A 22261-nucleotide genomic window follows, 5' to 3' on the forward strand; every position below is an offset into this window, starting at 1 on the left:
CTCTGACTCTGACCGAGTAAAGAAAAAAACCTGGCGCAGCGACGAACCCCGCCAAACAGGCCCAGCCCCAGCCCCAGCCAGCGCAGTGCAGTGCAGCGCAGTCCCGAGAGGCAGAAGAAGAAGCATGGCACTGGATTACATACCATCCATCTCTTGGCACGCCTGCCCGTGCTCATTGGATCACGTCCGGCAGGCAAATGCAAGCACAAGACCCCCTTCTGTAAGGCCACGCGTGTGCTGTTTAGCAGAGGGCCTATCGAGCTCCAATGAGTGCCGCCGAGTGCCACATGCTGGCCGGGTCTTGGGTTTCAAGAATAGATCATGGACTCACCACTACGCGATCGAGGCAATCAGACACCCCATATCATATGTACATAGATAGATACGTAAGCTGGAAATATGACCAGGACGGCGGCTAGGGGCATAGAACTAGCAGCAGCAAAAGGCATCGAGAAGCGAGCAGCAGTCGCTTCGTTCCGCTCTAGGGCCCCCGTCCCCGTACGGCGGCCTGTACCTTGCTCTCGGGCCCCCTCATCAAAGCGGTTCCTGGCGCAACAAGAAAGCAAGTAACCAAGAAAGCAAGGCGAGACAAGAGCAAGTTTGACCGACTATGCATATGAGACGAGACATATAACGCTCTCACCCCAGACTTCCTGGTTTATTATTAACCTATTTCACATACTTTGACATCCGGGCCCTGTTGTTGACCGACCCTCTCGTTGGCCTGCCTGCTTGCTTGCTACCACCCACCCCGCCTAAATCAGAGACCGCCCACACACACACAAACTCACCCGCTGTGTATCGTATCGCAGTGCAGCAGTAGCAGCGCAACTTGGGAAACACGGATACGTGCAAGCAACCTTATCTTGACTGCCATTGCAGCCCTTGGAGGTTACATGCAGCAATAGCAGAACGTTGCTAGCTTTCCCGTCAATTTTGAGGAGAGGGGTTGTTGATCGGACTTGGCGATTCACTTTAATACTACTTTCCCCCTTACCTCCACAGATACGAACGAACCCCCTCTCGAGGACGAAGCGCAACAGAGATGGCGGGCACCAGATTGCAGCGACCGACCCCGGTCACGTTGCAACCGAAGAAAGCCCCCAACACGCTGCGCAAAAAGCCACCGCCAGTCTCGATGCACAGTCACAGTTACAGTCAGCCCGCAGTGCCCACGCAGCAAAGGCCACCCCCGACTTCTTTCGACAACGTAAGATCCTCACCTGCGGTCCCTACTGCGAGACGGAGGCACGGCTCCTTGTCCTCCATCACTGGATCGAGCCAGCCATTATACCAGGCGCCGTATCAGGGAGGGCCAGGCCAAGCGGCGGCGCCATATCAACCACCGTACAAGACAGCACCAGCGCCCTACCAAGCGCCTTACCACCAAGCGCCCTACCAAGCGCCCTACCAGGCACCATATCAGCAACCACCATACAGCAATAACAGCAACAGGGCACCGTATCATAGGCATCAGGCCACTCCCTCGCTCGACAGCTACAAAAACGACGGGCGCCGGGGCCGACCGGTTGATGCGGCAGGTGATAACAACACCACCAACAACCACAACCAGTAAGCGACCCTTGCATTGAAACCGTACAATTTCCTCGCCCGTGGCAGAACCACCGGCCGCCTATTTGTGTCTTTCACCGTAGTTGGTGCTACCAAAATCCTGCCATCCTGCCCATCCTTGATGACATGGTGGACCGGTCCATGTTCGCTCACACCCCAGCTTCTGCTTTCTGCTGTCTTGACTTGGTGTCTCCTTTTTTAAGTGGCTTTCTGGGCCTGCACAAAAGACGGGCTGGCAAATTGGGCATTTGGCGGCTGCAACGACTCCTCTTATGCGCACCAGATGCGAACCTTTCTGGTCGAGCGATCGGCATGCCATCTTTCCCCATGTTTCGTTAGAATCCCACCCAACTTTACCATGCCGTTTTCGCTCAGTGAGCATCCCAGAAAGCATCCATCAGCCATTGCCAGCTTACAGCACGCAAGCAAGCAGTTGCGTGTGTTTCGTGCAGGTTCCACTCCCTGATGATCTTATTCCCCCACCACTCTCGCCTGCACACACCCACGCATCAGCCCCTGCCCCCTTGCACATGTTCGTGGTTAGCGCTGCGCTGAAAAAAAAGCAACCATCATTTCCACAACTGCCGTTGGCGCTGCTTTAACCTCTTCAGCAACAGCCTCGTACTATTCTCAGGCCAAGTGGCTTGTAGCCTCCTTCTGGTTGATACCTAGAACGGTCTAGACGTAGTGCGTCCCAGCAAAATGGACAGCCGTATTCAAGTGAATAAATGAGTTTGGGGGAAACAAAGACGAGAGAGAGGGAGACAGGGAGAGAGGCAGGCTGGAAAACACGCACTCTCAATCTCTCTCTCTTGATGTTCTTCATACCCCCTTTTGAAATCTGCAGCACACAAACACCCACCTACCTACATATACATACATCCATAGTGACATACACGTGGGCTGTTGGATCGCCGCGCGTTTCCCTGCGTCGTATTGCGACCTCCATGAACCCTAGCACGCCAATCATTTTAATCCCTTGAAAGCCCCACGGAAACCTGCCGATCGCTTTTACCTCCCCATCCCCGTCCATATGTGCCTGGGGGTGTTAAGCCGATAAGACATAAACTGACCCTGTCCGTCTCTTTTCTTCGCCCGCTTGCAGATTTGCGAGACAGCCGCATACAAGAACTCGCTCTGCCTCTGCTGTCGTGTACACGCATCGGTACGACAACGACCTGCTGAAACCCGCCAGCGCCCTCGCCCCCAGCAGGAGAATTAGTCCTAAGATGGTTGCGGCAGCCGACCCCGGTCCTGCCTTTGTCCCCGTCACCGCTGCTGGTCCTCCTCCAACAACATTAACAAGAGACCCCAGGATGATGAACATGGACCGCCAAAGCTCGTTCGGTGCGATCAACACCTCCACCACCTCGACACAACAAGCACGCCGCACGAGGGTCCCGCCGCCCATCGCCCCGGGCTCCTATGCGCAGTTTGACAACCGCCCGCAGCCCTTCCAGCGGCCGTCGAGCAGTAGCTCCAGCGCCAGCGGCAGCAGCGTCATGACCCGGGAGAGCATCGAGTCCCGGATGCGCAGCCCGGCGAGCAGCCGCACGAGCTTCGAGTCGTGGGACTCGAGCCCCCGGAAGGGGGAGTTTTCGGCCTGGAACCGTCCTTCCCCCATAAAGCAACAATTCATGAGGAGGAGGGCGCCTCCGGGCGAGCTGTTCGCTGCCCTGCCGGGAGACGTGATCCAGCTTATCCTGGACCACCTGGGAGACTTGCATCTGGAGCCTAGCAGCACCAGCTGTGCGACTTGCATGATGAGAGACTTCTGCTCCGTGGCTCTGTCGGCTAGGAAGCTACTGCCTTGTGCAAGAGTAGCACTGTAAGCACCCATTGGCAAAGCTACGCCGTTTCATCACTAACAAGATTGCAGCTACGAGAACATTCAGTTAGTAGGAAACGATTCCGCTGTGCAGAAGAAACGGTACAAGCTCAATGCCGGCACTCGACTCGTGTTGCTCCGGCGCACATTAAGAGCGAATCCCCAGGTGAGCGCCCTGGTGCACACGTTGAAGGTGCCTACAGCCCCCCAGGGCATCGCCCCCGAGGAGTACCAGAACCTAGTGGCGTCGGTCATCATGGCGTGTCCCAACTTCGAGCGGCTTGTCGGCCCCATCAGCACATACGACCACACCTGGAACCGCCTACACCATGCCTTGTCCACCCGATGGAAGCTCAAGGAGATGAACTGGGTCGTTGGCCCTTCCCAGTACCAGCGCCAGCGCCGGATGCGGTCGAGCTCCATGGCCCCGAAGACGATGACGCCCGCGAACCAGCAGCTGCACACGGCCCCGGGCGACCTGCAGCCGCAGCAGAGCATGGCCTTCCTCGACTTCAACACGAACTGGAGCCGCCTCAAGACCTTGTCTATCCACTGTTTACCGGGCGCCACATTGACACCTCTTTCGCTGGTGGAAACCATGCTCGCGCACATGCCTAACATCGAGCACCTCTACTTGTCGAACCTACCCCTGACCTCATTCGACGACACATCCCTCCTGGCGCTTCCGTCGCTCAAGACGCTCTGGCTATCGAATCTCCCCGGCATCACCAGCGCCGGCCTGTCCGCGTTCGCCACCCGCCAGAGCGCGCGGTCCATCACGGTCCTGACGCTGAAGGACCTCAACATCGACTCGCTGCCGGCGCTCGTGCGCATCTTCTCGAACCTGGTGCAGCTCGACCGCTTCGCCTTCGTGCAGGACCGGGCGCCTGTCCTGCCTCCGGACGAGATGATCTGGCTCTTCCCCTACCTCGCCTCTCGGTCCCTCCGCAACCTGCACTGGGACATCCCCGTGAGCGACGTCGCCAACGCGGCCGACCCAATCCTGGCCAAGAGTATTGGGGCAGGCGGCTTCCCGTCCCTGCGCTTACTGCGCACCCCGAGCGACGCCGAGGGCATGTTCCAGTCGCTGTGCATGCCGGTCGAGAAGGTCGAGCTGGCCAGCGACCGCTTCCACGGGCGGGGGCTGCTTCCTGGGGCGCAACGATCGGGCCCGAGCTCGCCGACGGCGGCGACGCACAATATACAGCAGCTGGACTCCGCGGCGCCCTTCAGCCGGAACCTGCACCACGCGCGGCTGGCGGCGCAGACGCGGATCGAGGCGTCGCGGTCGCGGCCGCGCTATTTCGTGAACGTCATCGACGAGGACGGGTCGGTGGTGGAGAAGTACGGCATGTCCGGGTACATGGGGCAGGTCGAGTCCAAGATCCGGTACCACCTGCTGCCGGACGCGGGCGCGGCGGACGAGAACGGGGGCTCGTGGACATGGCGGACATGTTGAGCGACGGCGGCGAGACCCTCGGCGACCGCGAGGGCTGCTCGGGCCGCTGGAACGCCAACGAGACGAGCGCGGCGGACAAGCGGGACCGCGAGAGGTGGTGGCATACGGAACGGGGGCGGTGGAGGTCGGTTGGGTTGGCTTGAGGAGGGAGCAGGGAGAAGGAAGGGAGAGGAGAAGGGAGGGAGGAGCTGCAAAAACTTACAACATAATTATGAGCGGAACGAATGATGGGATAGCGAATGGGAGTTTGGGTCTCTCTTTGAGTATTGGGCGGATCAATGATTTTTCACGGGCTGAAAAGGAGCCTAGGTTGGTTGGGATAGATTTCCTCGAGCCAGGCAAAGTCTGATGGCTCTTGCATAACCTGTAATGCTATATAACACTAAGTGATACCCCCACACATGGAAATCAAACTGTACTGGAATTTGAGGATCTTTCCTTCGTGACTGATTACCAGTGTTCAGCAGGTGTGGGAAGCAATCATCGGTTCGGCGATATGGTCGTGGTTGGTGTTTGGCTCGGGCTCGGCTCCGATGGTCGGGCATCCTTGACGCCGACCAGGGATTACAGTGGACGTCATTGAAAAAAAGGGTGGCCAACGTTATCGCGCATAACTAACGAAACACCAACCCAACCAACCAACAAAAACAGCACAACTACAACGCTCTTTGTAATTGATACACAAAGTGCTACCTTGAACCTGCGACGTCGACACATTGCCATACCCTACAATCAGTACTACTTCGATAGTGCTGCCTTACTCTGTCTGCCAAAAGTCGCATACACCAACACAATGCGACCCTCGTTACTACCTCGCCGGCGCCCGCTGGAGCGCATCTGCGACGCCTGCAAGCAGCAGCGGCGCGAAGCATCCAGCTCGTCCAGCAGACCCCTCTGCCGCTTCAATAAGCCTGCGCCGTCACCCTCTCCATTGAGGAACAGCCCGCCCTCCTCGACACCGCAGACGTCGTCCAAAGCGACACCGACCGCCTCCTCGTCTCTGCTCTCGCCGCACCGACGCCCCTTCTCCTCCACGTGCCGCGCGCCAGCCGGCGAAGCCGCGTCGCGCCAACCCGAACCCGAACAACCGCGGGAGCAAGCCGCCGCGGTGGTGCCCCCGACGCACTACGAGCTCTTCCCCGACACGCTGCCGCTGGGCCCGCCGCCCGCGGGGCCCTTCGCCGTCGACACGGCGACGCTGCGGCGCGAGTTCCTGCGGCTGCAGGCCAAGGCGCACCCGGACATGCACCCGCAGTCGCAGAAGAACCGGGCCGAGGCGGCGTCGGCGCGCATCAACGAGGCGTTCAAGACGCTGACGGACCCGCTGCGGCGGGCGCAGTACCTGCTGGAGCTGGCGGGGCGGGGGCACAACGCGGCGAGCGACGAGGCGGCGAAGGTGGAGGACCCGGAACTGCTGATGGAGGTGCTCGAGGCGCGGGAGGCGATCGAGGACGCGGAGCGGGAGGAGGACTTGGTGCCTTTACGACAGGAGAATGCGCGCCGGGAGAGGGGGAGCGAGGAGGTGCTGGCGAGGTGCTTCAAGGAGGGGGATTTGGAGGGGGCGGCGCTGGAGGCGGTGAGATTGCGGTACTGGGTCAATATTCGGGAGAGCATTGACGGGTGGGAGAGGGGGAAGCCGGTTGTATTGGAGCATTGAGGGGAAGATGGACATGGCTGGGGCGTTTATAGAGACCCAACGTTGCTACTGAATATCACTCTACTCTGATATGAATTCACCTTGTCCACTGTTGTGGTTTTGTTGGTGTGAGATTGATCGATCTATCAAGTGACGATGGCCGTCGGTGCCTAGGACTTAAGCATAGCTAGGTAGACCATCATCTCCAACCCCCAAAGAACAGGTACAACCAAAAACGTTCACATCGCCCTCGATCCTGATCAGGTCCTTGATATTGATTGTGTCGACTGGATAATGTATCCCAAACATCGTGAAGAAGATAAGGAGTGGTGTAAACAGTAGCAGTACCAACACTAGCAGCAGTAGTACTAGCAGTAGTACTACTAGCCGGAGTAGTAGGCGGATGACGATTAATGGTGCAGCCATGTTCGCGGCACGGAAGCTTGAAGCTGACCTGGGAAAATGAACAAGAGAGGCTGTAGGAGTAACTCAAGATGATGGCTGTGACTTGTCGAGGAGCTGTCGAGTTGAGTAGACTAGAGGAATATACGTCCGTATATAGCTTCTTAAGTGGGAATCTGGTTGCTTGGGTGTGACCGGTTGAATGCAGCTGGTATCTCCCTTCGGCCCTGGCGTATATGGATACCAGGTATCGGTTTCGTTAAGTGGTAATCTGAATAGAGCACTCGCATTAGCACGCCATCCAAGCTTCGTTCGAGAGGGCAGGGGATTGTTCGAGAAATCAACGCTCTGGGTTGTTCTGACCTCGTTGCAGCTCGGGCTGATATACTCAGTGGTGATAAGCGTCCTCGGCGCCTTACTATGAAATCTAATCGTATCGTCTGTGATGGAGAATTGGACCGCGTTCAGATGTAGCTTGATGGATTCCGGTAAGTTGTTCAGCAACAAGTGGTGGAGGGTGAGTTGATCTTGACTGCGCGATGGCAAGATCCGGCAGGTGCAAGCAATAGATGAAATGATGGGTATGAAGTTCATGTCTTGCTGTTGCCGAAAATTGTCACTACGGGTGCCACTTCCTCTGCTGGATGACCTCAAAGTCGGTGTTTCCATTAGGTCCAGAAGCATATGGGATACTCGCACGTACATATCCTACATCACCAGCGGCACGAATGATAATCAGAAATTGGACAGTTCCCATGGTCTTCAATGAGCCCTTCCTGGTCACCTCCGCGGCGACCCTTTCCCCCACTTGAAGCAATCCCCGGTAGTGCACGCAAGATCAAACCACTTCATCACCACCGCCTCCTGGTTCTGGATGTTATGAGAAACCCCCGCGGCGCTGTACGCCTCGAACCAGCCAGTCGATCCATACACGTACTTAGTCCACCCAGACAATGGAGTGTCAGCCGTGACACTAGCCGGCGTCGCGTCCAGGCCCAGCACCGAAGTCCACTGCTTGACCTCCTCCCCGAAGTTGACGTAGCTCAGCACCTCATCGTCCGTGCCGTGGAAAATCTGCATCTTGGGCCGCCACCCGTCGCCGTAGCCCGGATACGCCGCCCGCACCATCTCGGCCCACTCCGCGCCCGTATGCGTAATCTTCCCCTTGGCGCAATCATCGCTCCAGGCCCCGTAGCCCTCGCCCGCGAAGCACCCGAACGGCACGCCCGCAAACGCCGAGCCGGCCGCGAACAAGTCCGGGTACGCGCCCACGAGCACGGAGGTCATCATGGCGCCCGACGAGACGCCCGTGACGAAGACGCGGCTAGCGTCGCCGCCGTACCGCGCCAGCGCCCACCGCGCCATGCTCGCGATGCCCAGGCTGTCACCGCCGGCGTCGTGGCGGAGCGTGGCGTTGGTCGACGAGACGTCCCAGCACTTGTCGGCTGCGTTGGGGCTGTCCGGGTAGATGACGATAAACCCGTGCACATCGGCCAGCGCGGCGTACTGGGATCCCGCGTACGCGGCTTGCGCGGAGCCGTGGCACCAGTGCGGGTTCACGAGGATGGGCGGGCTTGGGGCGAGGGTGGCGGGGACGTAGAGGTAGAAGCCTACGTTGCGCGGGTTGGGGCCGAAGTCTTCTGCCACTTTTTGCAGGGTGGCGGCTTGGGTTGCGGCTAAGAAGGTGCCGGCGAGGACCATCAGAGTGGTGCGGAGCTGACTGATCGGCGTCATGTTGGTTGGCGTTCAGATGGTTACTTCATGAGTGAGCAGCATGTTAAGAGCACAATGTAAATGCATGCGATGACTTATATACAGATGTGAACGGTAGTAGACCGGACTCTTTCGCGGAGCCATACCCGAGCGGGCGTGGAGGATTGCGCAGATGACGGAGCGTTGATGCCCGTAGTCGAGATTGGTCTAGCATGCATTCTGGTTCCTTGCTTTTCATAATCTCACATGGCAAAAGGAGATGCGGCCATCACTTTCATATTCGGACGGGAGTCCAGCATTAAGTTGTGCTGCATGTAGAGACTGTCCGGGAAACCATACATCGCATTTCTTCCAGGCTTGTTTACTAACAGTTGGTAGTTGGCGGGGACTGGGTGGTTTGACGTTGCGGCAGCGAGATCCGACCCGTGCTGATCATCAGTCTAGTCCCCAGTTCAGTCCACTATGCCCCGCATCTGTGCGACGACGACCAAATCATGTCCCGCACATAACTCAGCAGACGGCAGTCGGCCCGGCTCTAACAACTCACCGTTCTTTATATCACCGGCAGTCAACTCGCTGCTTTCATTGCTTCTTTCCTGATTGACCGGACATCTATATTCTGGGGGAAATATAGGCATCTCAAAGACAGCGACAATGGCAGCCCAGAATCTTCCGGAGGAAGGGCCCGTGGACCTGTCCCTCAAGCCGGACAACAGCGACGTCCTGCCGCCCCCTCCACCGCCCATGTCCGCCAGTCCTCCCCGCATCCTGGTCATCGGCGCCGGCTCGCGTGGACGCACATACGCTCGCTCAGCCGTGTCGTCCAGCAACGGCGTCGTGGTGGCCGTGGCAGAGCCCAACCAGTACAAGCGCGAGCAGTTCGCGCGCAGCTTCATCAGCCGCGACGGCGACGGCTTACCACCCTCCGAGGGCGCGCTCTTCACGGACTGGAAGGGGTTCCTCGACTGGGAAATGACGCGGCGGGAACGCGAGCAGGCGGGGCAACCTGTTCCCGAGGGCGTCGACGCCGTCTTCGTGTGCGTGCTCGACGAGATGCACCACGACGTCGTCGTCGGGCTGGCGCCGCTCGGCCTGCACATCATGTGCGAGAAGCCGCTAGCGACGACACTGGCCGACTGCGTCAGCATGTACCGCGCCCTGGCCCCGCACCAGAAGGACAAAGTCTTCTCCGTCGGCCACGTGCTGCGCTACAGCCCGCACAACACGATGCTGCGCCAGCTGCTGCTCGAGGACCGCGTCATCGGCGACGTCCTGAGCGTCGTCCACACCGAGCCCGTGGGCTGGTGGCACTTTTCCCACAGCTACGTTCGCGGCAACTGGCGGAAGGAGTCGACGACGGCGCCGTCGCTGCTGACCAAGAGTTGTCATGACATCGACATTCTCCTCTGGCTTTTGTGCTCTCCGGCTCCGGGCTCGGATGCCCCGCCGCATCTCCCGTCTACAGTGTCCTCCTCTGGCTCTTTACAGTTCTACAAACGCAGCCGGAAACCCAGGGCCGCAGGAAATGCCACGAATTGCCTGAGCTGCCCCATCGAGAAGGACTGCATGTACTCGAGCAAGCGCATCTACGTAGGCCCCAAACACATGGGTCTGGAGACGGGCAACACGCGGTGGCCCATCAGCATCGTGACGCCCGACATCGAGAGCTTCGACGAGGGCAAGCGGAAGGAGGTGCTGCTGGCGGCGCTGGCCGAGGATTACGACGAGTCGACGCCCAAGGAGGACGTCGACAAGCGCAACTGGTTCGGGCGCTGCGTCTTCGAGTCGGACAACGACGTCTGCGACGAGCAGGTCGTGACCATGACGTGGGAGGAGGAGCCGCTGACGCCCGGCGCGGCGACGGATGCTGAATCTTTACAAGGGCGGGGCTCCAAGCAGGCGACCTTCCACATGGTGGCGCAGACCAAGAAGCAATGCGAGCGCTACACGCATATCTACGGCACCGAGGGCGAGATCTACGCCGACTCGCGCGTCATCACCGTCGAGGACTTCGGCACGGGCGAGACGACGGCCCACAACACCAAGCTCGAGAGCCTGGGCCACGGCGGCGGCGACGTAGGGCTCACGCGCCAGTTCATCTTGGCCGTGGACCGCGTCAAGAACCACGGATGGCCTGCGCAGAAGGCGCAGGCGGAGTACATCGGCTGCACGCTCGAGGAGGTCATCCGCAGCCATGCTATGGTGTTTGCGGCCGAGGAGGCGCGGACGGGCGAGAAGGTCATTGAGTGGAAGGCTTGGTGGGATAGGGAGGTTGGGCAGATTGAGGGCTGAGCTTCATTCTCATCAGCCAGTCAACTCCGATACCCGAATCTCAATAGATATTAATTTGCTATAATATGAATCTCAATGAAGCCTATATCATGGCGGCTCATCCCACGTCCTTCTTCCAAAAAGACTATCGAGAACCTCCGGTGGACTGCATCTCTAATGATCGGCGCCGAGGTCATGCAAAGGAAAGCATTTTATAGAGGACAAATAGGACGAAGCAGAGGCATGCAAGTCCAGACAAGCCGGCGATGACTCGATCCGTTGGGCTTTTCCGCCCACGTCGCTGCTGCGGTTCAGTTTGTGTTGACGGGAATGTGTTGTAGTGCGACACATGCTGGGTATGGGTATCCCAAATCACTATATCCGGACCCAGGTGTCCCTGCCAAGCCGTCTTTTTAGCGTCCGTCGCATCTAGAACAGGAGTTGGGGTGCTTGGAGCCGCCACCTACATCTAAATTGTTTGGATCGGGGGCTGCTGGTATGCCCTCCATGTTTCTCACGATTCGGCGCCTCGGCGGAGTGGGTGGGTGGTGGGTGGAAAGAAGTTGTGCGAGTGGACGAGTGAATGAGTAATCGTCGATTCCGGTGGCTGGCACTTCTGGATATCAGCTGAAGGCTGGTCAAGGTTGCTGTGCCGGACCGGACACAACTTTGTTTTGGACACCATGTTTGTTTGGTTGGCAGTTAAGAGGTACGGTCAGTCGTCCAGTAAGTGTAACAACCCCGCCACCATGGCAGACAGTCACACGTGCTGCGCCTCGTAGAGCTTGTTTCATTTTCGGGGGCGGATCCCTAAAGGCTGCGTAGGTGGCGCAATTCTGTTTTTATACTTAGCTGATAGGGGTCGTCGGACCTTTTTGGGTTTGGGCTTGCCTATCTAAATCGTCCGGACTGGTGAACGGGGGCTCGTCAACGATCCGTTATTTGCCCAGTCGTTGGCCTAGTGACGAACAGATGCCGCTCTTTCCAGCAGCGCTGATGGCTGCTTATATCGGCTGCACGTTCAGCTCATCGTCCCTACTAAAAACACGCAGTGCAACGGACATGCTAGAAATCGAAATTGTTGTCGGGTCTCTCTTACGATCCGTCGCTTTGTGGTTAGGCTCTGTTGAAACGGCAATCAGGTGCTTTGTCTGTAAATATATATAGTCACATCTCAGAGCTCTCTTCTCTTTCTTCCCTTCAATCAGCCCATTGTTCATACCCCATAAGTCCTATGTCAACACGTTTTGTATAGTGAACATTTACAATTATTAGTTTCATTGGGAGTTGTAATATATCACAAACGGAGGGAAAGGATTGGACAGTACGCGGTCGTCTCACTCCTCTGTCCTGTGTCAGCATTGAGGCACTGATCGGCTCGAGCACATAGCACTTCTCACATACTGCCTGAACCACTTTTCTTTTTCGCATAGATTGTACCACCCCTTGCCGTGATATCCATTTTCGAAAGACGTCTTTATAAAAGATATGAAGCAAATAGTCCGTACTACGCTACCTCTTGGTCGGAGGGTGATCGGATGCTAAGGCGGCTTCCCCAACACAGCCCCCTTCGCGAACGCCTTCCCCGATCGGGATCGGACATGTGTGCTCGAATTTGGAGCTCATATAGAACAATCGCTTGATCAAGGAAAGGGGGAAGGAGGTCGACGACGATGGGGTAGACGGCGAGGTTGGCGATGGGGGCCTCAGCAAGGAGGGAGGAAGGTGGCGATGAGGCTCTCAGCCCCCTTGAAGAATGAGATGGCGTCTGTGTGGTCGGTGACTAGATCAGGTGACTAGATCAGGCCGTTGTGCAATGCATAAGCTCTGGCCCCTTGATTTCATACAATTGCAATGTACTGATTATAGCTGTGCTATGTGCTATGTGAACAAGCCGATCACAGCCTCAGCCATCACCCTCAGCGTCACGTGAACGTACTTTCTCCTTTACATGGTCACAGGGCTAGTGCGCTGGCTATAGTGTCACAAGCCACATACATCTGAGAGACACATCCCCAAATTGCCTGCCACACAGCCATATCTTTTCCCCATTCTGAAGAGTCTTTCTCAAGCCAGTGTTATTTATTATTCTAGTTGAAGGCAGCGTTCAACTCATGGCATTGTACCTCTCAGATGCACGTGACTTTGTACCACCTAAATCTATAGATGATTGACTCAAAGGCAACATGGGTGATCAAGCTGTGTAATGCATATTAAAACGCTCGACGGTTAGTTGGAAGATGACTAGCAACGTCCACAAGGGCTTCCTGTGCTGAAGAGGAATTGGCAGTTACTCAGGGCTACGAGAGTTGTTCTTTTCTTCTTTTCGGTTCAATGTGAAGGCGTCAACCCAACAGAAACGAAACCTCATGAGATATAACTCTTTAATGAGCGCACATAACTAAGTGGCCATTATACCCAATGAACTGGGCTACGAGAGTCATGTCTGATTGTCCTCACTACAACTCGGTAACAGTTTGCTTCATAGAAACGGCTGGCGTCCACGACCGGCACAGATTCGGAAAGTACAGGCGGTTTTGAGAGGTTCATGAGGACGTTAGGGCCGAATCTGACTCAGCATTGAGCGTCAACCCATTCAATGACATCAACGTCTATATCCACGAGGCTGGCTCGGGTCCGGTATCCTCGGGAGTAGACGTTAGAATATCTGATTGAACCTCAGCCCTGACGGGCGGACCGAGGTCAGATGGGTGTTGTCGAGAATAGCTAAGTGAGACCGGTTAATCAACGAATCCCACCAATTACCTACGTCCAAGGTGAGCCACGTGGTGAGCAGCGACCAACGACAATACCTTGTCGAAGCCGGAGTCGGGGTTGAGCTAGAGCTGCCTATGATCAATTCTTCCGCCATGGCAAAGCCAGATCCAGCCTAGCAGGTTCCTGTGTACAGCCCAGCAATCTGACGGGATCGAAAGCAAAGAGGCACGCAAGATACTTTCACCTTGGTGTCTTAATGAGGGGAAGAGAAGCTACCAGGAAACGAAAAGGTATTAGGCGAGGCGTGAGGGGCTGAGAGGAAGAGCTGGCTAAAAGCAATCTAGAGTCCGTCAATAGCGCGAACCAACATGCAGTCATCCTGGGCCGTGGCTAGGCCGGAACGAGTAGGAGGATGCAGGGGTGTGCGAGCGGCACCGCACGCGATTGGTTCCCGATATGAAATCGCTGCGACCAACCTTTACCCCCGCCAATCCGATAGTCTAGTTGGGGCTCGCCTAGCTGGGATCGCGAGCGAGCCCAGCCCGTTGGCTCCTGCTCGGCATCCCGGGGAAAAGAGCATGCCCTGCTGGAGCGCATACTGGGAGCTAGATAGCTGTTGTATGGAAAAGGAAGGTTGCAAAGCCACCGCCTGTGTTCGCCAGACGCTGTTTGGCATGTTCGGCTTGGCTGCATGGCCTGGTAATCACCCAGGTTCGACGTGTTACTGAGGCAAGATACATCCATATAAGTGCGGGAGCCACCCTCCTCAAACTTCAGCTTTGTGGTCTTCGTGTTTCTGGGCTTGTCAGATTGGTTCAAATTTCTCACCTGCAAATAACTCTCCCGGCAGTCTCACCTTGGAAAGGCACCACCCGAAACCATGAAGTCGGTCCTGATCACCGCAGCCCTGCTGCCTCTGGCCTTTGCCGCCGCCGCCTTCGAGCCTCGCAACAACAACGGGTGCAATTCCGTAAGTGACAGCATCATCCATTCCTCCCCCACAAAGGGCCAGCACCAAGCTAACGCGCTCTCTCCCGCCCCCAGGACAACTGCGCCCGCGCCGTCACCGGCACCCGCCTCGGCTCCGCGTCCGTGTCCGCCTACCGCCAGGACTGCACCTCGTTCCTGTCGGGCACCGTGACGCCGCCCACGTCGACCGCCACCGTGACGGTGACGCCCGATACGTGCGACGACGACGAGCAGGCGCCCCTGACGTTCCGCCGCGAGGTCAAGCGCACCGACGCCGCCGTCACCGCCTTCCCCACCGCCGTCCCCACCTACGCCGCCGCCTGCTCCGGCGCTGTCCGCTACAGCTCGGCCTGCTCGTGCTGGGGCGTCTCGGCCGCCTTCACTACGGCTCCCACTCCGGTCGTCACTGTTACTGTCACTGGATACTGAGTTGGGTGTTTGGTCCGACGCCGCCGCTTGGGAACGAGAAAATGAGCTGCGTGGGACGGGTTGTTGTTGATGATAAGTGGGCTACGCATAGTATGATAGATGTCAACTAGAGCACAGGTCTAATAATGAAATATACGCATCATGATACATACCTTTTGAGACCCAAAGCTTGGAATCATAGTAGTAAGGGTCAGTCACTTAATGTTACTATTGTTAGGAGTGGGTATAGCTACCAGCAAAGGGAAACTTGACAACATGAGCTGGTGGGAGCTAAGGATCCAGACGGCAAATTGGGATATGGAGGGTGTGTACGTCACAATATCCACTTCACCCCAGACTCCAAATTCGTAAATATTTTCTAATCACGGTATCTAATTTCATTGCACCTACCGCGGAGGGGCCGTGGTAAGACTCTGATAAGAAATTCTCAAGAATGTTTTATTAGTTTGATCCATCAACCAATTATCACTCTCATACTGTAGCCCGGTACTTTTCCAACGACTGGATTCGTTAGCAACGCAAAATCCATATGAATAATCCTAGTAAATCTGGGCGGGACAATGTCTTCAGGCTCTAACTTCCACCTCCATTTCATCCTGTCGTGGCCATTCCCATTCATATGCCTAAGCATCGACGATTCGGAAGACTTACTCGGTCTTCTCGTTACCGACAAGCTCTTGCCGTTGTAGATGGCTCAGTCTTCTTCTAGCAAACCCCGGTCGTAGTATAACACAAGAACAAAATAAAAATCATTTCCCTTTCGGTAATAGTCTATCGTTCTCTCAACAGTTCCTGGACCAAAGACCGACTGACGTAGGCTTTACTAGCGCCTTACATCGACGACATTGTCGTATGCAGCGATACCTGGAAAGAGCAGTCGGAGCACTTGCGGGCACTATTCCAAAGATTCATGGACATCAGAGTCTTACTCCCAGAGAAAACATCCTCCCTCGGTTACCCGAGCGTCAAGGTCTTGGGCTCCGTGGTAGGCTGATGAAAGTCACGTTTTTTATCTTTATATTTCAAATAGCCACATCACAGAGCTTTCGTCTGTCACTCTCAAATCAATCGATTGTTCCCATCCCATAAGTCATATTACTACAGCCCTCTTAGCAGGCCGTTCTTCTACGACGATTTCTCGATGAGCTCTTTCAGCAGATTGTTGGTTTCATCTGAGGTATGGCTAGCCGTCAGGTCGATATTCCTGGGTGCGTGTCCAAGGTCTCACTTTCGAAAGCTGCAGCCGGGGGTCGTGCACGTCGATATCGTTTTGGATTTGTTTCCTGAGATTTCTCCCTCGTTCAAAGGCGTCCACACTATACGCAGCCACCACTGACAAGACGGATCCAACTGTGCTAGGAAATTTGACAAAATAGTCAATGGGAGAGGACGAATCGACCGCCATGCGCAGAGACAGCGGTCTGGACACCCGCATGAAAGGCAAGTCGGTTTCCATAGCAAAGTTTGAGCTCACCAGCTCCGTCAGGCTACTTGATCGTATGGGTGAACTTTAGGTGGTGGGTGGTACCGCAAGCTGAAGTAGCGCATATTGTACCTGAATAAACATTATCTACATTTATTACAGAAGAAAACAATCAAGCATATTATGAACGCATTTTCATTATTCTTGTTTCAAAAGTTCGGGATTTATATCTATAAGGTTTTGTTTCTGGTTGGGTTGACAGCTTGACATTGAGCCGAAGAAGAACAAAGCAAGAATGATCTCGAGAGGGCCCTCTTGCTCGTCGGCGCTGTGGTAGCGTATGAAGGGCAACATTATCTCAAGTGGACCCTCTGGCCCTCTTGCTGGTCAGGCTTTTCCGCCTTCTTGTCGGCTCTGTGGCGGTGGCGGCCATAACTATTGCAGCGGCAACTGTGACAGCGGCGGCGGCGGGGGGCGGAGGCGGACCATGGTCAGGTCGGCCTGTTGTTGGTTGCACCGGTAAAGCCGCCAGGCACTTACTATCCTTCTAACAGAAGGTTCATTCTCCTTATTGATTGGTCATGGGTAATATGATCTTAAGAAGGCTCTCTTGCTCATCAGGCCGTTCAGCGTTCTTGTCGGCGCTGTGGCGGCGGATCGTGGTTAGGTCGGCCTGCTGCTGGTTGCATAAGTAAAGTCGCAAGGCACTGACTGCCCTTCTAGCAGAAGGCTCTTTTTCCTTATTGATTGTCTCTGCGGCGCCAGAACTCCTGTTGTACACTGTGGCCCAAGTCGCGAAGTCAAGCCTTCTGCCTCGACGAGAAAATGACACCAAGTTCATAACCCTCTTGGTGATGGTTATAAGTTTCTCGGCGATGTTTACCGACCTTCTCGGCGATGTTTACCGACCTTCTTGGCGATGTTTAACAAGATCCTCGGCGATGGTCGTAATCTTCTCGGCGATGGTCGTAATCTTCTTGACGATGGTCATAACGTTCTCAGCGATGCTAGCGTTCTGGAACTCCACGAATGCGAATTCACTGATACCGTTCTTGATCAGAAGTGGCGAAGTCTGGCACCAGTAACTCGTGTGAAAGACAGTTAAGTGCTCTGGCACTGCCCTTGGGTCTTGTCTTCTTGCGCATCTTGTGGTAAACCCCACCACTCAGATGTGTGCCCTAAGTACACATCCGAGGCCAGCGATATGGGGAAGGCACCCCGGCCTCCGGACTGTACTTGCAGGGAGCGCTGCATACGGGCGGCGTTGCGGAGGGAAGAGCCGTTCCCTGGTTCCTTGTAAATTTCCGAGGTGGTGAGTCTTGGGACTCTAGGAAAACCATCTCAGAAGGTGTGCATATCTTCAATGTTCATGGGAGCTACGCTTGAGGCTCGCGAAGGTTGGATTCAGACTTGGGTCGGGGTGTCAACTCGCTTGACGTCGCCGGCCGGGCGTTGCTTGCGGATAGCTGCGATCGGGAGACTCGGGTCTGTCGTGGGGTTTGTGCACCTGAAATCTATTGGGTGATGGTAGGTTAGCATCAGGCGTGTAAATATAGGGCGGCAACGGTGGTGATCTTACCTCGATAGGCATCGGGATTCCTCATCATGTGGCGCAACCTGGGCAACCGCAGGATTTCGCGGGCGCATCTCGTGGTGATATAATGTACAATACTTCTCTACAAGTCCTCTCTGTTGCCAGTGTTTCTCCATGCCAACTGAAAAACAGACGACAGCTGCTGAGTGTGTAACTCATAGTAGACAGAGAAATGTTCCGCATCAGACACTTCTGCTTCGTAATGAGTAAGGGGTGTGTTTGCATTCGTGTTTCGCTCGGCGCTTAGTCGCGAGCCTGGGCTCAATTGAATGCTTTGGTGTTGCCCTTTGCTGCCTTCCTCTTGCGCATCGTATGGTGGTCCTCATCACTCGTTCTAGAGACTTTACTTGGCTGGTCATGTCCAGTAGAGAAAGCTGTGAGGTCAAGTCTGTGAGACGTGTGACTAGTACCAGACTTCACAACATTCTTGGTGACAATTGAATTCTGGAACTCCACGAATGCAAAGTCGCCGCCGTTCTTGCACTTCGACCTGAGAGCCTAATCCGCTCAACCACATACCACTTGCCTGATCTTTTGCATAGGTAGAACCACCCCTTGCCGTGGTATACCTTTTCAAAGATCCTAGGCCTGCCTGTTTTGGCACGGTGATGTGCTCGAACAACCAATCGACACCGCAACACTTATGAAACACCAGCTTCGCAGCGCAGTTGTGCGGGTTCCGGGAATCTAGGCGGTTAATTTGAAGGGCCCAGACTTTGCTTCCGCAGCCTCGGACGAGCGAAAGCAACAGGCTGTGGCTGCAGGTGGGCGGCAAACCACGACTGAGCAATCAACACGACATGTTCACCATGCGGCACAGCGTTGATCAAATAAATGACGTCTCTCAACTTTGAGTCGAGATGCTGAGGAGTGACTGTCATAGGCTTTCCTGAAGATTGGAGGTGTTTAGCCCTGATCGGGCGGTCTCGAGCTTTCAGGCCATTGGATATAATGGCCACTTGGTTGCGCGCGCAGATTTGAAGAGTCATATTTATAAGGTTTCGTTTCTGTTGGGCTCATACCTTGACATTGAACCGAAGAGCAAAAAAGGGATTAACTTGTTTGAGTTGGGCGAATGTTTTCACAAGGATGAAGTTACGGCCGTTTCCGGAACCAAGGAATTTCTTGATCTCTCCTCCCCATTGGCGAACAATGTTTGGTGGACAAGTTACCAAGTTGCAATTGAGTGCTTTCTTTGTTCCTCGGTTCAATGGAGGTATGATTCCAACATAAACGAAATGCAATTGAGTGCTGTCGTGGTGCTGTCCAGGCGTCGAAGAGGGAGGGAGACGACGATGTTGGCGATGGAGGCATCGGCGATGAGGCTCTCGGCCCTTTTGAAGGATAATATGACGTCTGTGTGGTGTGTACTAGATCCGGTCGTTATGCACTGGTTATGCAGTACATACTGTAGCAGGGCCAGTGCGTTGCAACGGCTGCATGCAGCTAGGGTATAAAAGCTCGAATCGGCTGCTGTATAGCCACAGTCACATCTTCAACCGATACTCTCTTTTCACCTTTTCTCTTCTGGAGGGCCGATGATCAAGAGCTTCGCTCTTGATCTGAAGTGCCGGTACCTTTCCAAGGTTGGGTGTTTTCATAGCTCCCCTTCGCACAGGCTCGATCCCTTTGGGCCTCCCTCTCCATTTGAACCTCTCTTGCTTTGAACAACTCTCTCGCCAACAGTCGGAGAGTACCAGCACCAACGCAGAACTAGCACCAGAGCAGAACAACGGAACAAACGGAACATCGATCTCGGCAGCCTGGTTGGGGACATCGGAAGGCCCTAGCCAGCAGTCTAGCCGGTCTCGCACAGGAGCGCACATCGTGCATCAGCAGCTGGCCGAAGGATGGAAGCTGATGGAATGGTCTGATCAGGGCAAACGGAGACGAATCAGACGGAGGGAGGCGAGAGCATTGGACCTGCTACAATACGCTTTGGTCCCTTGATCTGGATGTCCATGTTTTCTTTGTCTTATGTGCTATGTGGTCGAGCCGGTCAGGCCCTTAGCCCTGATCTGGCGGTCTCGGAACTTGAAGAAACTCGACAAATTGACCACGCCATTGTTCAGGCGGGAGACCAGCACAAGCAACACATCAGAAGACCAGCATAACATTAAAAGAGGTGCAGAGAAAAACAAACGGTCCGCATAGTACTCTTCTGCTTCGTGATGAACGGAGGGAAATGTATGTTTTCGTGTTGCGCTTGACGTTTAGTCGCGTGCCTGGATGTTCCGGGCATTTGGCGAAGGACGGCCGGTACTGGAGGCACTGGGGCGGGAGCTGGCCAGTGACTTGGGTTCTTGATCCTTCCGGCAGTTGACCTCGATGGCCTGGAGGTCTGGTCCTTCGGAGGCTGCAAGCGGGTCTTGCTAGCCTGTGAGGATCGGTTTCACGGCGAGTGTATCGATCTCGACAAGAAGCTGGGCGAGAAGCTTGTCGAGCGCTTCGTCTGCCCTGACTGCACCGACGGTGATCTCAATCATGTTCTGCCAGGCGCCGGGTGTGATGATGATGAGCTCCCCGGAGGAGTTCCGTGGCTAAGGAAGCGAAGAGATCCTCAAGCCTTACCGGAACAGAACTTTGGGTTCACAACAATGCGTTCAGAGGCACTTCCAGATACCCAATCCTGTGGTCGCGGACTTTGAGAAGAACTTCATGAAAGATATGAAGAACAGAACTCGTACCACGCTACCTCTTTGTCGGATGGCGATCGAATACCAAATCGTCGTACCTTGAAAGATCATCTTTGCGAGCGCCTTTCCCGATTGGTAGGGGACGAACCTTCTAGTGTATGCTGAATTGAATTCTGAAAGTCATGCGTGTACCAAACTTGTCGAAGTCGGTATGGTTCTGATCCTTCTTTAAACATGATGGTATGCTCGACCAGATCCGTCACCTTCAAATCATCCAAGGTTGCCACGAAACAGTCTCGCCATGTATAGCACAGGCGTTCGACCAGTGCTCGTCGTTCATCAGTGTCCACAGCTGCTCTGATGATTATCAGCAATTGGCCGAACCAGCCATCGACGGTAGACTGCTGCTCGCAGCTCAGATCCCTCGTCCACGACCTTCTTCTGATGATTGATCGATGTGGTGTTCGTTGAGACGTAGGGTTCGCAGTCGTTGTCCCCGGATTCACCGACATTGCCGGTATTAAAAGTTGCACACATAGATTGGTGCTTCTGGCCAAGGGCATCGAGAATATACCTCAATCATCAAAAAACACGCCACTCAAGACGATAATCCTGTAATCCTTGGGATTGCCTTGTTTGAGTTGGGCGAATGTTTTCACGAGGATGAAATTATGGCCGTTTCCGGAACCAAGGAATTTCCTGATCTCCTCTCCCCATTAGCGACCAATTTTCAGGCCCTGATCGATTTGACCACATAACACATCTCATATGCCGCATATCACACTCTTAACTACCCCTTGGTGTGGTAACCCTTTTCGAAGATCTTAGGCTTGATTTGGCGTAGTAAGAAGAGGGAAACGTCTTTACAAAAGATATAAAGAATAGAATCCGTACCACGCTGCCTCTTAGTGGAACGGCGAGGGAACTCAGCGAGAGAGGAGGGAGGAGGTCGGCGAGGGAGGTCGGCGAGGGAGGAGGTCGGCAAGGGAGGAGGTCGGCGAAGGAGGAAGGAGGTCGGCGGTGGAGGTCAGTGGCGGAGGCATCGGCTATGAGGCACTCGGCCCCCTTGAAGGGTGAGATGAGGTCTGTATGGCCGGCGACTAGATCAGGCCAGTTATACAGTACATCCAGCTTAAGGGGCCAAAGCGTATTGTAGCAGTGGCAGTGCGGCTGCGTGCATGCAGCCAGGGTATAAAAAGCCACATCAGCTGCTGCGCAGCCTTCAGTCAGATCTTCATCCAATACACACTGTTTTGATTTTCCCTTCTAGGGCCTGGTGCCATCATACCGTACCAGGTGTTTTCAGTATGTATCAAATTTAGATGTACTATGTGATATGTGAACGAGCCGATGACAGCCTTGGTGGACAAACTACCAAGTTGCAATTGAGCGATGTCGTGGTGCTGCCCAGGCGTCGATGAGGGAGGAAGACGGCGACGAGGTTTACCAAGTTGCAATTGAGTGCTGTCGTGGTGCTGCCCAGTGTAGCAGGGGCAGTGCGGCTGCGTGCGTGCAGGCAGGGTATAAAAAGCCACATCAGCTGCTGGACAGCCTTCAGTCATATCTTCATCCAATACACACTCTTTTGATCCTTTACCTTCTCTTCCAGGG

The 22261-nt window shown here is 55.2% G+C and overlaps 8 protein-coding genes across 8 annotated transcripts; 6 read left to right on the forward strand and 2 right to left on the reverse strand.

Annotated features, from left to right (window-relative positions):
• Nucleotides 1-1045: 1045 nt before the first annotated feature.
• Nucleotides 1046-1576, forward strand: PG998_013184 (uncharacterized protein; the record flags this gene model as incomplete). The annotated part of the gene is made up of 1 exon (XM_066880000.1): nucleotides 1046-1576. The coding sequence occupies one exon, from the start codon at nucleotides 1046-1048 to the stop codon at nucleotides 1574-1576; it is 531 nt and encodes a 176-aa protein (XP_066724139.1).
• Nucleotides 1577-2801: 1225 nt separating this feature from the next.
• Nucleotides 2802-5002, forward strand: PG998_013185 (uncharacterized protein; the record flags this gene model as incomplete). Its single annotated transcript, XM_066880001.1, has 3 exons — nucleotides 2802-3400; nucleotides 3452-4837; nucleotides 4861-5002. The coding sequence occupies 3 exons, from the start codon at nucleotides 2802-2804 to the stop codon at nucleotides 5000-5002; spliced, it is 2127 nt and encodes a 708-aa protein (XP_066724140.1).
• A 650-nt stretch (nucleotides 5003-5652) lies between these two features.
• Nucleotides 5653-6516, forward strand: PG998_013186 (HSCB C-terminal oligomerization domain-containing protein; the record flags this gene model as incomplete). Its single annotated transcript, XM_066880002.1, has 1 exon — nucleotides 5653-6516. The coding sequence occupies one exon, from the start codon at nucleotides 5653-5655 to the stop codon at nucleotides 6514-6516; it is 864 nt and encodes a 287-aa protein (XP_066724141.1).
• Nucleotides 6517-7677: 1161 nt separating this feature from the next.
• On the reverse strand, nucleotides 7678-8631 carry PG998_013187 (carbohydrate esterase family 1 protein; the record flags this gene model as incomplete). The annotated part of the gene is made up of 1 exon (XM_066880003.1): nucleotides 7678-8631. The coding sequence occupies one exon, from the start codon at nucleotides 8629-8631 to the stop codon at nucleotides 7678-7680; it is 954 nt and encodes a 317-aa protein (XP_066724142.1).
• A 633-nt stretch (nucleotides 8632-9264) lies between these two features.
• Nucleotides 9265-10902, forward strand: PG998_013188 (oxidoreductase family protein; the record flags this gene model as incomplete). Its single annotated transcript, XM_066880004.1, has 1 exon — nucleotides 9265-10902. One exon carries the CDS (start codon nucleotides 9265-9267, stop codon nucleotides 10900-10902), a length of 1638 nt encoding a protein of 545 aa, XP_066724143.1.
• Nucleotides 10903-14479: 3577 nt separating this feature from the next.
• Nucleotides 14480-14997, forward strand: PG998_013189 (Cell surface glycoprotein; the record flags this gene model as incomplete). Its single annotated transcript, XM_066880005.1, has 2 exons — nucleotides 14480-14569; nucleotides 14644-14997. 2 exons carry the CDS (start codon nucleotides 14480-14482, stop codon nucleotides 14995-14997), a joined length of 444 nt encoding a protein of 147 aa, XP_066724144.1.
• A 1991-nt stretch (nucleotides 14998-16988) lies between these two features.
• PG998_013190 (uncharacterized protein) lies at nucleotides 16989-18011 on the reverse strand (the record flags this gene model as incomplete). Its single annotated transcript, XM_066880006.1, has 5 exons — nucleotides 16989-17200; nucleotides 17330-17541; nucleotides 17607-17747; nucleotides 17801-17934; nucleotides 18000-18011. The coding sequence occupies 5 exons, from the start codon at nucleotides 18009-18011 to the stop codon at nucleotides 16989-16991; spliced, it is 711 nt and encodes a 236-aa protein (XP_066724145.1).
• A 2174-nt stretch (nucleotides 18012-20185) lies between these two features.
• Nucleotides 20186-20662, forward strand: PG998_013191 (PHD-finger domain-containing protein; the record flags this gene model as incomplete). Its single annotated transcript, XM_066880007.1, has 2 exons — nucleotides 20186-20201; nucleotides 20334-20662. The coding sequence occupies 2 exons, from the start codon at nucleotides 20186-20188 to the stop codon at nucleotides 20660-20662; spliced, it is 345 nt and encodes a 114-aa protein (XP_066724146.1).
• Between the last annotated feature and the right edge of the window lie 1599 nt (nucleotides 20663-22261).

Source organism: Apiospora kogelbergensis, assembly GCF_038363985.1.
Source record: "Apiospora kogelbergensis strain CBS 113332 chromosome Unknown utg000009l_segment0_segment0, whole genome shotgun sequence".
Lineage (NCBI taxonomy): Eukaryota > Fungi > Ascomycota > Sordariomycetes > Amphisphaeriales > Apiosporaceae > Apiospora > Apiospora kogelbergensis.